Below are 12,951 nucleotides of genomic sequence, written 5' to 3'. Positions count from 1 at the left end.
GCTTTTTCTCTCCAAGGTACTTTTCAATTATGTATTAAAGCTATTACAGAAACTGATCTCAGATTCTTTGCTTTTTTAAGAATTCATCTATTGAAAAAGTTCTAACTCATGTTATTAAAACTATAGAAGTAGTATCAAACATTGAAACTGTTTTAGAAATAAAATGAGAAATGTTTTCAGGAGGATCTTGAAGTAATATATACAGTATAAACTAAAAATACCAAAACTTACAAACATTATACAAAAAAATACAAAGTTGGTACTAATTTAGTAGGCTTCAATAATATTGGTATAAATACTCAAAATGAAAATGTACACCTTCAGTATGAGGTTTAAATACATATCGAGGGTAAAACATTAAATTTTAAGAGAATTGTCTTTTTTAATTTGAAAAAAATCAATAAACATTTTAAATTATCTTCAAATTAAAGAATTATAGTTAGAATAAAAACCCAGCAGTGGTAACCACATAACCACATAGATGACTTTTATAGTCTGATAGTTGAATTTTGTGTCAAAAATCCCTATAGTATTAAATAAAATTTTTCTTATTTTGTCTATTTTAATAAAATATAGTAATATAATCTCCTAAAACATGCATTGTTCTATCTAACAGTATTAATATAGTCAATATTTTTTGGTTAAAAAAAATAAAGATTTGACCAATACATCTGTGGAATTCAATTAAGAAATCTCTTTACATAGAATTGCAGGGACTATCCTTGTTTTCAAATGCCTAGCATATGTCTGAGAGATGAAGATACTCTATAGATGTTAAATTAATAACTAAGAACAATCTATTTTTCACATACATTCAAAATGCCATAACGTTTGCAAAGATACATAAGTTGGATATAGGCTTTCTGGCTGACTTCATGGGGCCCCACTGATAACTAGATGTAAATCTTCATATCCACAGAAAACTGGAAAGCTGATAATTCTCTAGGTAAGGACCAAAAAAAACAAAGTCAGGGAAACATGTCACCTAAGCAACAACTGCTTTACAGAGCTGGCAGGAACAGCCCAATAACCCCAACTACTCACAGCCATATGACCCGGGGCACCCTGAAAAAAATGGATGTTTACACAAGTTTTATGCCATTGTATAGTCAAAATAAGCCACTTCTGTCAAATTTTATCCTGATGAGGATTAGAAGTAAATATATTTTTAATTCTTACAAGCACTATACTTTTTAACAGCATTTAATTTGGTTGTTAATTAAGAAATGTGAGAGCCACAGCAAACATCAAGAAAAAAATTCTGAAGGAAAACAACTTTCATGATCTAAAAATTATATCAATAAGGAGGGGAAAAATAAGAGAAGTTAATCTTACACTTCTTAGTTGAAAAAACTCAAATAGATCTATTTCTAAAATTAATATGGATTATGTCAGCCAGTTGGCCCTACTATGCACCACATTTGCTATGAATGAGGTTGCATACAAATTCTCACTGGATGAACTTTTGTGGTTCATTAAGTCAAATTTGCAAGTAAAAATTTATAATTCTAATTGTTGTTGTAAATAGGGGTTCTCAAAACAAGAGTAAAAAATAGATTCGCTGAGGTGATTAACCGGAGTTTGAGGTAGGGGGTTAGCAGTTGAGAAAGTAGAATTGATTATGAAAAGTAATAATCCACAAATGGGCAAGTCATCGTCCTAAAGCTATATACCTCAACATTCATAAAAAAAGAATTAGCCTAGACAGGCAGGTGGCTGTCCCTTTCACTCCCAGGAGGGAGGAGGCAGAGGGTAGGGGGATCTCTGTGAGCTAAAACCAGGTCTGGTCTAGATATGGAGGTCCAGATCATAGACTGTCTTGAGAAAAACCTATGTATAATATGTTCAACTACTACACACAGAATTAGGCATGAATGTTTCATTTCTGGCATAAATAAATAAATGAATAAAATAACAACAGCAGCTGTATATATATATATACATGGAATCTTGGAATTCTTCAGGATTCCTAAATATCACAGCACATAAAGAGTTAGATAATGTGACTTCCAAGGTATTATCTAGATGAAAGATTGTCCTCCTAAAATATCAACAGTATTTAACTCTTAGACTATAAGCCACACTAAAACTAGAATAGAAAGGTTTTCAAGTCATGCCATTATCTCATTGACAGAAAATACAGAGTCTCCTAACCATAGTAGGGGTTAAGTAGGAAACAGGTGAATAGGAATGCTTTCAAAGGAAATAATACATGGTATGGTAGCACTATAATCCTACTGCTCAAAAGGCTGAGGCAGGATGGACAGGACCTCACGGCCAGCATTGGCTAAATATCTGAAACCCTGTCTCAGCAAAAAGGAAACACAAACTAAGCACAGGCATTAAATTCAAGATTGTAAATTTTTACTTAGCTGCCTACTAGGTCAACACTATCCCTACTGTCTATACAAGTTGCATACTTAATTCTTTCCACTACATTATGGTTATGAGTTTTTAAGAAAACAAGAAATATGAGGTGGACCAGTAATAGCAGTACTGATGATGGGAGAAACAACTTGGAATTAGCACAGATTACTGCTTAAATGAAGCAATCACATCTCAGAGAAAGGTAAAAAAAGTGTTCACATTCATAACAGAAATTGAAGAACTAGGACCATCCTGGTTAGTGCTCCAGATCCCCACCCTCTGGGTCAATGTCTACTTTTATACATGCATGGTAATTACAATTTTACTAGACAAATTCTACATATGAAGTACTTTTGGGTTAGTAAAATAAATATGCGTATATCATGTTTTGGCTTTACAATCAAGCCAAAAATATAAAACAAAAAAGGATCACATTGTAATACTACGTCAAAGATAATATGTCTTCAGATTTGTTTCTTCAATCCTTTTTGCTGATCAAATAGCTGTTTTTCTATTGCTGACATAAATTATGGAATGCAAGAAACCAATGCAGTTTTTATAAAGTGAGAGAGAGAGGCATACGGATAGAATATGAATAGGAATGTGTGTATCCATTTTCAGAGAAAGGCTAAAGAAATGGATAAATGAAGCAAAATATTACCTCCTAATGTAAGCTGTAACTATGAGGCCTACAATAGAAATATATTTTTAGTACTGCTGGAATAAAATATAGCACTCTATTTTGAAATATAGCAATAATATATAAATATAAATGAAATATAGCACTGTAAAATGAGAGCCATAAGAATATATCATATAGGAATACAGAATAGTTATTTTTATTAAGACTGTTATTGTATAAATCTAAATCTAGATTTACCTTTCGATTTGTAGCCAACTATTACAAACTACAAGTTCATTTTTTTTTTTAAACTCATGAAAGTTTATTTTGGAAATTTATTTTCTTACAAATTGTTCACAACAAAAATTGAGATGAAAACCTCGTCTCGATTTACAACAGTAAATAAATAATTCAGTTAAAATTGAAGTGGTACCAATCCAGCAAAATACTGATGGAGAGATTTGGTCTTCTATGCAGCAAGAACAACATAAAGTTTTCAATGGGAATTACTTGTTCAGACAAGTTACAAAGATTAGAGAGGAGAAAGTTAGTTATGAAATAGCTAATATTTTCATGTTGTGGAAAATAAATACCAGAAAGGTATGTGGGAAGAGAGAATACCAATGGCATTTAAACTTCAAGCATTTTAAGCTTTGAATATACAGTCAAACATGAAACAAATATTTTTTTTTAAAAAAAGAGGGAGACAAGTGTAAAATCCAACCAAAGGCCTTATGAGCTAAAATTTGAAACCTGCTATGCAATTCAGACAAAATGAAAAATGGAGAAGCTCAGCACCAAACGTAAAACCAGTCAAGTCTTTCAACACTAAAGTCAATATCCAAAGCCACAGACAGAAGCAGAGAGAAACACTCAGGTCTACAACTGGTTAAAGCAGTTCCAACACAATTCAGATCCCGACATTTTCCCACTCAGAAACAAATGCAGGCAGCTTTTCCTGAGGAAAGAGAGAGAGAGAGAGCGAGAGAGAGAGAGGGGGAAAAAAGCTCTCTAAACGTAATTTTTTAAGTGACATCCAGAAAGTATGCCTCTTTCTGTCTCTTTCCCTGGCGCCTCATTGGAGGAAGGAGGGGGTTGTTTTTGTATTCTCCCCCACTGAAGCAAGACACAATCAGATGTTAGCTGGAGAAACCACTTTTGACAACAGCAAATAAAAATAAAAGTGTCCTCCCTTCCCTGACAGGGTGGACACCCCACCTCACACACCCCTCCTCACTCCGGCCCCTCCTTCCCTCACCCCCCAGCACCACCCCCTCCTCACCCCGGAGCTCCACTGCGTATGAGGTTTGGTGCTACTGCTGCCCCGGAGTGAAAGTCAGAGGCAGGGGAAGGCAATGGAGCCCCCACGGACACACTTACCTTTCCTGCCCCCCACTTTTGAGTGCCTTCCCTGGAGCTGTGGAGGATGACACAAAGGGTAATAAAGGGGGGGAGTGGAGGAGGAGGAGGCAGAGGAGGAGGAGGAGGAGGAGGAGGAGGAGAGCTGGGGAAGTGGCTGCTCCCGGTGTAGGGAGATGTCTCCAGCCAGGGCCAAGCAGCAACAGCAGCAGCAGCAGCAGCAGCAGTAGCAGCAGCAGCAGCAACAGCAGCAGCAACAGCAGCAGCAGCAGCAGCAAAGGGTCTGTGTTGCTAAGAGGCTTTTGGTCTCTTTCTCTCCTTCTCTCACGGCCACAGAGAAGGAGGGTGGAGGGGGCTCTGGAAGCAAGCGTGTAGAGGGCTGAGCGGGTAGGAGTCGTGGATGGGGGTTTTCTAAGAAGAAGAAACTCCTCTCCTCTCTCAGGCTCAATCCCCCACTCAGGGCTCAGAGCTGGAGGGTGGGGGAGGAACTCAGCCGTCTTCCCCCCACCCCCCTCAATTCAAGGTTGAAGTGGGGTAAAATTAGTGTCCTGTCCCTTTAAAAATAGAAATAAAAGGTGCCCCCCCTCTGCCACTGCCTCTCTCTTCATCATCAGCTGCTGCTGCTGCTGGGGTCTCTCTGCTTGGGGGGGAGGGGGGGCTTGGGTAGAAGAGACGGGAGGCACTCACTGCGCATGTCCCTTTCTGACGGGAGGCTGGTTGGTTGAAGGCAGGAGGAGGGGGAGGGGAGGAAATGAGATGTTTTCCCAGAAGGCTCCTAGGCGCTGGCGACCCGGAAGACATTGTAGCAGGGGGTAGAGGGGCGGGGGCGGGAAGAGGGAGGAAGTTGCTACTCTTTAACACCCCCAGCTGCCTCCACCTTCCTTAGGGAAAGCCGAGGGACGGAAGTAGGCGCGGACCAAGGCGAAAGGAGGTCACGTGGTGGGGCGGGGCGGGGCCGCAGCGGCCTGGCGAGCCCGGTGCATGCTGGGAGTTGCTGTGTGCGCCTGGTTGCTGTAGGTGAAACCGAGTTCAGAAGGCGGTGAATATCCTGGGTCCTCTCGGTTGGCGGAGGGCGGGCTTTGCCCGATTTAGGCAGGCTTCACCGGGAGAGGTAAGGCTGGTCTCGTAGGCGAGGTCAGGGCCGCAGTGGCCCCTGGCGGGTGGACAGTCTGAGTAGAGTGGGAGGCTTGTGTAGGCCCGATAGGCCTAAAGCAGGCGGCCTGCGCCTGGCTGGCTCTTCTCCTCCCAGAGATGCTGTGGACGAAGCCCTGAGCAGGGCGCACAGAGTCCTGCAGAGAGCGGCTACAGAAGGCTTTTGGGTGAGGAGCATTGGCGGTTCTCTGCAGAGAGAAGCACTAACCTGCTTTAGAGCGTGCTTCCAATTTGGTTTGAAAAACCAAACCAGATTTGTGAATTTTGACTAGCTTCTATGGTAGCCTTGCTCATACTGACTTATGTACACATTCTGCCTTCCTTACTTTTCTGTTTTCCTTGGGATTTTGGAGAAGCTGTAGGCAAGAAATGGGCAGGAAAGGTTTGAGTGAAGGCTTCCTGCATGCTCTCTGCCTTAATGCTGCAAACTCAAAAAGGCTGCCTGGTTGAGGATGCTTGGGATTGTGGTTTCATACTGAGTTTTGTCATTAAAAAAGAAAACACTTGAAATATTCTTTTCTTGTGGAGTAAAAGAGAAAGCTTTTTATTTGGGTGTTTCCTTTTCTGAGAGTAAAAAACGGTTTCTTTTCCACCTTCACATTCTTCATTGGTCCTTTAAGCTGTTTTTTGTCAAGAAACTTTGGAAGATTATTACTTCGTCTTTAATAATCCAAGTTACGTAAAAAAATTTAGGATCTATGATCTTCGAGCTTACTTAGTCTTAACTATTTTAGTTCTGCTTAGTAGGGTTCACAGTCGGTTAAAGTTAAACGTTTTCCAAATATTTCTTGGTGCAAGTATGCTATTTAATGTATCCATTGCCCGGTGCTTATCCTTTCTTCGTGCAGTAGAGGTAATTATGTCAGATGTGCTCAAAACAAAACTCCAACACCCTAAAATTTTATTAGAAAACCAAATCTCAATCTTGTTATAGAAAAAAACTATATAGCAAGAAAACTATTATGGTCTAAAACTTTGAAATTCTGTTTTGTGTAAGGGCCTATATGTGTGGAAAAGTGCACAAAACACAGATGTAATGAATGACTGTATCATAACCTGTAACCACTATGAACCAAGAACCAAAACATGGGTAGCAGCTGGCAAGCACAGGCCCACTAATTGCTTCCAGACCATTCTTCCACCTGTGCCATCTTAATATTATCTTGATTCTTGTGGTTTACAGCTTTTCTTTTAGTAAAAACGTATCCCAGCATTTCTAAACAAATTATCAATTTGCCTATCTATATGTATTTGTAGGTAATCCACATATCCTATTAAGGCAGAGCATGCAGGAAGCCTTTACTCGGCTAAGATTTGACCCTGTTAATAAAATTTGCTGTAATTTATGTATTTTTGTTGTAGTGTTAAGAGTTTCTAAAGTATAAGCACCTATTCTTTTTAACTAAGCCACCATTAGTCTTAATGAACTTTGGCTTGTATTTGATTTCTGCTGAAGTGAAGCAATCACATCTCAGAGAAAGGTGATTCACATAACAGAAATTGAAGAACTAGGACCATCCTGGTTAGTGCTCCAGATCCCCACCCTCGGGGTCAATGCCTACTTTTATACATGCGTGGTAATTACAATTTTATTAGACAAGCTCTACATATGAAGTGCTTTTGGGTTACTAAAATATGCATACATCATGTTTTGGCTTTACAATCAAACAAAAAATATAAAACAAAAACGGATCATAATATTACGTCAAAGGTAATATGTCAGATGTTTTTAGATTTATTTCTTCAATCCTTTTTGCTGTTTTTCTATTGCTGACATAAATTATAGAATCCAAGAAACCAATGCAGTTTTTATAAAGTGAGAGGCATATTGTCTGTTTTCAGAAACTTACTGGCTATTTAGATTGATTCATTCAGAAATTGTCTTTTAAATCATTCTTCTTAAGACTTTTGTATAGTTCTTTTTCTATTTTGCTGTTTTCCATAAGGATTTATAGCATTGTGGCAGATAATCTGTTCTTGTAGTGTTTCTTTCTGGATAGTATGTGTACTGTCTTAATTTATATGTTGTTATTGTTTCTTGAATTTTATCTTTAGCTTTAATTCCAGGACATAGGTTTTCAACTTGTGCTAAACATTATAATTGCCACCAGCCCCTTGTGGCTTTTGAGCACTTGAAATGTATGTTGTAGGTAGTATGATTTACAGTATGGTTTGTTTTGTTTTTTGTTAGTGCTTTGTTGTTTCATTTTATATTTAAAATGTGTGTAAAATACCGCAGCTTCTCATTATATTTGCTTGTTAAAATTTTAACTACTTTCACTTTGTTTTGCTTTATGAAATATACTAGAAAATGTTAAATTACTTAGGATTTATATTTAAAAAAATCAAGGATCAGTGTTGTATTTTGTTGAGTGGGTTTTTTGTGCACTTGTTCATAAGAGTATAATATTTCCTTCTTTAGTACTAGTGGATTACATTTGGTGCCTCAAAAGACTTGGTATGGTTTGGAGGACTGGCAGCAAGTAAATCTATCGTAGATTTTATTTTTCTCTAGTTTGACTTAGGATGGATGTACTTCTGTTTGCCTAAAAAGCAGGTCCAAAAGCTAAAAAGTTCTTCTTGTGTATTTGTTATTGTTCCTATAAGGTTTCTTGAATAAGAACTTCACCTGTTATAGGAACCTACATAAATATGTGGAGGTAGGGAAACATTCTATATTCTCATTATTATCTCTAAGTTTTCTATTTGTCCCAGGACTACATAGTAGAGGCTACTGAAGTTGGTTGGTTGTCTTCCTGGCAGGCTCTCTGATAAAGTTCTAGTTAAATACTGTTGAAGTACTTTTTCTGAAGACAAGTCTTGTTTAGAACTGCAACATATTCTGTGAATATCTTACTCCTAGAGAATATGCCTGCCACAAAAACGTAGTTTTTCTGAATGATATTAGTAGGAAGAAATTGGTCCCTCCGTACATTTGGCATTCACTTGAAGCCAAGCCAGTTCCACCCCAGTCCTTGGCTCATCATAGGCCAGAATTTGGGTACATAAGAGGATGAGGACCACCTTTTTTAACTCCTCGCTGTTCCCAATGGCCTCTGGGTGTTTGAGAACCACAACACCCATCCCACCCCCCACTGTTTTCACCCAGAGAAACACAGACTGGAACCCCAGTCTTAGACTGCTTATTGCCTTCCCTGAGCAATGTGTCAGTGCTCAGGCATCCCAGCAGCAAGGCAAAAACAACAAGACTGCAAAATTTTCTTAATAAGATGTAAAAACTATGCTTATCTTTGGAAATAAAATTAAGTGTTTAGATTGCTAGGGATTTTGCTGGTGTGGTATGAATATACTTGGCCAGAGAGTGGCACCCTTAAGAGGTATAACCTCATTGAAGGAAGTGTGTCATGGGATGAGGGTTGGGGGCGGCTTTGAGAGCCTCCTCCTAGCTACTTAGAATACAGTGTTCTCCTGGATGCATTCAGATCAAGATGTAGAACTCTCAGCTCCTCCCATGCCATGCCAGCATGGATGCTGCCATGCTCCCTCCCACCTTGGTAATAATGGACTGAGCCTCTGAACCTGTAAGCTAGACCCAAGTAAATGTTCTTTTGAGTTGCCTTGGTCATGTTGTTTCTTCAGCAATGGACACTGTAAGACAGCTGGTTTATTAAATTAGTGATTAAATATTCTCCTCTAATAACTATGATTTCACTATTTCTGAGTAGTTACTAGGTTTCTAGTACCAGACATGGCTTCCCTTTTGTTAAGTGAGTCTTAAGTCTGGTTAGAGAGCTGGTTAAATGGTTACCAGCAATATGTGTGACATTACTACACTTGTAGAGTTATTGGGTCATGCTGGTCATTGACACAATTCAGAGGTGCCATAGCTGGGTAGAACTGTTAGTTGTTTCCTCCTTTGAAAGCTTGCTTAAACTTTCTGATACTATGAATGCTAATCCCCAGGGAGAGGGCATTCAGGTCAGTTCAAGTTCAGAGGTCTCTAGGCTCTTCTTTCTTTATCTGGTCTCCTGGTGTCGCCAAGAAAAACAGCAGTAGGAGTTTGTAATCTCCTAGGTGGCCCTGGCCAATAATTCAAAAGAGGATTTCTCATGTCTTTTGTTGGGATTTTCATTAGATGGTCTTTGGCCCTTGGGAGTACTATCAGCACAGTTAAGAAATTTTAACCAAGCACCTGAAAGAGTTGTATAATAAGAAAGTATTTAGACTTCCCTAAGGCCAAGACACCAATGAAAAATTCAAAAAGAAATACACGCTCTTCATGCTCATAGATTATTAAGAATATGATAGTGAAAATTGCCATTCTACCCAAAGCCATCAACAGATTGAACATAATCTTCATCCAAATTCCAATACAATTCTTCACTGAAATTGAATTAACACATTTCTGCCTCATACAGAAGTGCATACACACACCTACAAACAAGATAGCCAAAACAATCCTGAATTTAAAAAAATGTTAGAGGTATCATCGCAGATTTCAGGTAGTACAGACAGTGTGGTATTGGTGTAAAAGCAGACACATTGACCAGTAGAGTCAGATTTGAGACCCACATCTGAGCACATACAACTATAGACAACTTGTTTTTTTTTTCAAAGAAGATAATAATACGTTGGAAAAAACACAGCATATTTGTTGGTCAGACTTAATTGCTGAATGTAGAATAATGTAAATTGATCCATATTTATCAACACACACCGAACTCAACTCCAAATGGATCAAGTAACCCAGCATAAGACCAGACAACCCTGATTCTGATTGAATTCATTAGCACAGGGATTGACTTTCTGAGCAGGATGTCAGTAATATTAGCACAGGTGCTAAGACTAATACACTATCCCTAAGTGTCCAGTAGAATTTATATCTTGGCAACAACCTACAGTTGTCTAATTGGATTTAAGGATGGGAATTATTTTAGCTTGTTTGATTCACTGAAAACTTTTCTTTGTACTTCAACTATTTTAGGTAGTGTTGGTGGGTACAGTATATAAGCATCCATAATCTTCTGACTTTTAAGGTTTCCACTGATCTGTTATTATTGTGGTATATTTCCATCATAGTTAACTTGTGATTGTTTTGTTTGTTTCTTACTGCTTTCAGTGCCCTTTGTTCTGTTTTTTTAATGTTTTAACCATAATATGCCATAGAGACATCTTAGTATTATTTGGTGTTCTGTATACTTTTTGTGTCTATATACCTTTCCTTAATTTGGGGAAGTTTTCTATAATCTTTTTTGATTGTTTTTAGCCCTGATTAGGATATCCTAATGATTTTGAGTTCTTCTCTTTCATCTGTGTCTGTAATTTAAGACTGGATCTTTTCATGGTGTTCCACTGTTCTTACATGGTGTTACCACTCCCCAACCCCTCATTTTCTTTGCCTGAATCTTCCAAGTCTTAAGTTCTGATAGTCTGTATTTTTCCTGTTCTATTCTACTAGAAAGACTTTCCCTGGATTTTCTCTTTGGCTATTAAGTTTTTCAGTTGCATTTTAATTTAAACTTGTGCTCTCTTCAATATGTATTTTTCTTTGCTGAATTCCTGGGTTGTCTTTGTCATTTTATTAACCCATATACTGTGTTTTCTTGAACTAAGATATTAATTAAACCTTAGTATGTAGGTTGTGTGGTGGTCTTGCATACAACAAAAAATGGAAGATGTCCTGTAAAGAATGATTTCAGTGGATGGATGGGTAGGAGAAACATGTGTATGAAAGAAAAGTATTTGAGTTGTACATTTATGGAGAAGGGGAATGGGGGTGACTAGGAGGGCCATATCCTGAGCATGCCAAGTATGCCTGTTCATGGACAAGTGAAAGCAGCTGTAGGTTTTTCATTTGAAATTTTTAGACATTTTTTATATTTAAGAATTTATATTTGACTCTGTAAATGTAGTTTTAAATTATCTTTTAAAGCAGATAGTATTTATTCACCATATTTTCTTTCTTTCTTTTTTTTTTTTTAAGGATTTGAGTTAGTCAAAATGAGCAGTCGTAAAACCAAGAATAATGTACATGCAGAGTGTCTTTCACAGGTTAGTATGTATGTTCACAGGTTAGTATGTATGTTCCTTAATCTAAAGCCTGTTCTTTAATCTCAAAATCTTCCTAAAGGTGATCAGAAAAAATGATCATTTTTTAATCTGATTATTATCCTTAGCACTTTTTCAGGGGAGATTTCTTTATAAATTGCAAAAATCAATGGGTAGAAACAAAGCTCTCCAAATTGTAAAATTAAATGTGAAATGATACATTGTGTTTTTACTGTTGAATTTATTGAAGGCTTTAAGTTGTTGATCTTTGGTAATGCTGTGTAACTTTACCCTTGTTATTTGGATAGTTGAATCCTAACTTGGTTTTTCAAAACAGGGTTTCTCTGTGTAGCCCTGGCTGTCCTGGAACTCACTCTGTAGACCAAGCTGGCCTTGAACTCAGAATTCTTCCTACCTTAGCCTCCCAGTGCTGGGATTAAAGGCTTGTGCCACCACTGCCTGGCAAATCCTAACTTTTACTGTGCCTTTCTAAAATACTCTGGTTTAAATTTAGTTAAATATTCACATACAAGGCTTGCACCACTTCTGTTAAATATATTCTAAAATATTTTTATTCTTTTAGATACTGTTGTATGTGAAACTGTTTTCTTAATTTCACCGTTGTTTAGGTCATAGTTTATAGAAATATAGTTAATACCATCTTATTATTGGTTTTTAGTTTATTTTGGAATGTTTTATGTTCAATATCTTTAAATAGAAATTTTATTTTCTCTTTTCAGTTTGAATGTGCTTTGCCTCTTCCTCCCTTTCTCTCTTTCCCCCTCCCCCCCCCCACATTTTTCTTTAAGGACAGCTGTGGCAGTGGAAAGGACAGAACTAGAACTGTCCCAGAGGTCTGAGCGTGTTACATGCTGGAAAAGTGCTATTCTGAGTGCAAGCTTCTGATGGCAAAGGAAAGCCGCCCTTCCCCATGCTTTGCTCATGCCCATCTCCAGTCTGAGCAAGTCTTTTTATAGTCTTAGTTTGTTAGTATTTTTACAGTAAATGTTTGTTTTTATCCTAAGCATGCTAAGTGTGTAGGTGTGTGTTTTCCAGATGAAGTCTATAATCTAGTAGGGATTGCCATGCTAATTCTGCCCTACCATGGATCTGCATTGGCCTCAGCCACATTCACTTTTAAAAAGCAATGTTAAATTGAAAGACTTAAAAACACTTTTTTTTCTTAAATACATGTATATGTGTCAGATATGTGTCTGCAGACCAGTAATGATTGTTCAGTGTCCTCCTATGTCATTCTCCAGGGTGTTATTCAGTGAGGTCTCTTATTGGACAGAGATCTTGCCAACTGGCTGACTGACTGGACAGCAAGCTCCATATTCTCTCCTCTGCACTTCCTAGGTCTGGAGTTACAGGCATGAGCTTGCTGTGCTGGCATTTTATGTAGGTGTTGAGAATCTGCACTTAGCTTTAGCATAGCAGAC

At 37.9% G+C, this 12,951-nt stretch overlaps 1 protein-coding gene across 3 annotated transcripts in view; it reads left to right on the top strand.

Moving 5' to 3' along the window:
- Positions 1-4,292: 4,292 nt before the first annotated feature.
- The window catches only part of Orc4 (origin recognition complex subunit 4), a 33,906-nt gene continuing 25,247 nt past the window's right edge, over positions 4,293-12,951 (top strand). The window contains exons 1-2 of one of the 3 annotated variants that reach the window (XM_052182452.1): positions 4,293-4,427; positions 11,445-11,512. In XM_052182452.1, coding sequence (XP_052038412.1) covers positions 11,462-11,512 — 51 coding nt within the window. In that variant the 5' untranslated portion in view covers positions 4,293-4,427; positions 11,445-11,461. Of the gene's footprint in view, positions 4,428-5,300; positions 5,460-8,125; positions 8,161-11,444; positions 11,513-12,951 lie in introns of those variants that run through there. The other 2 variants (XM_052182451.1, XM_052182453.1) reach the window with 2 other exon arrangements.

This window comes from Apodemus sylvaticus, chromosome 5 (genome assembly GCF_947179515.1).
Source record: "Apodemus sylvaticus chromosome 5, mApoSyl1.1, whole genome shotgun sequence".
NCBI classification, from domain to species: Eukaryota; Metazoa; Chordata; class Mammalia; order Rodentia; family Muridae; genus Apodemus; species Apodemus sylvaticus.
Note: the sequence above shows the minus strand (reverse complement) of the source record. Positions and strands in the feature narration are given on the sequence as shown.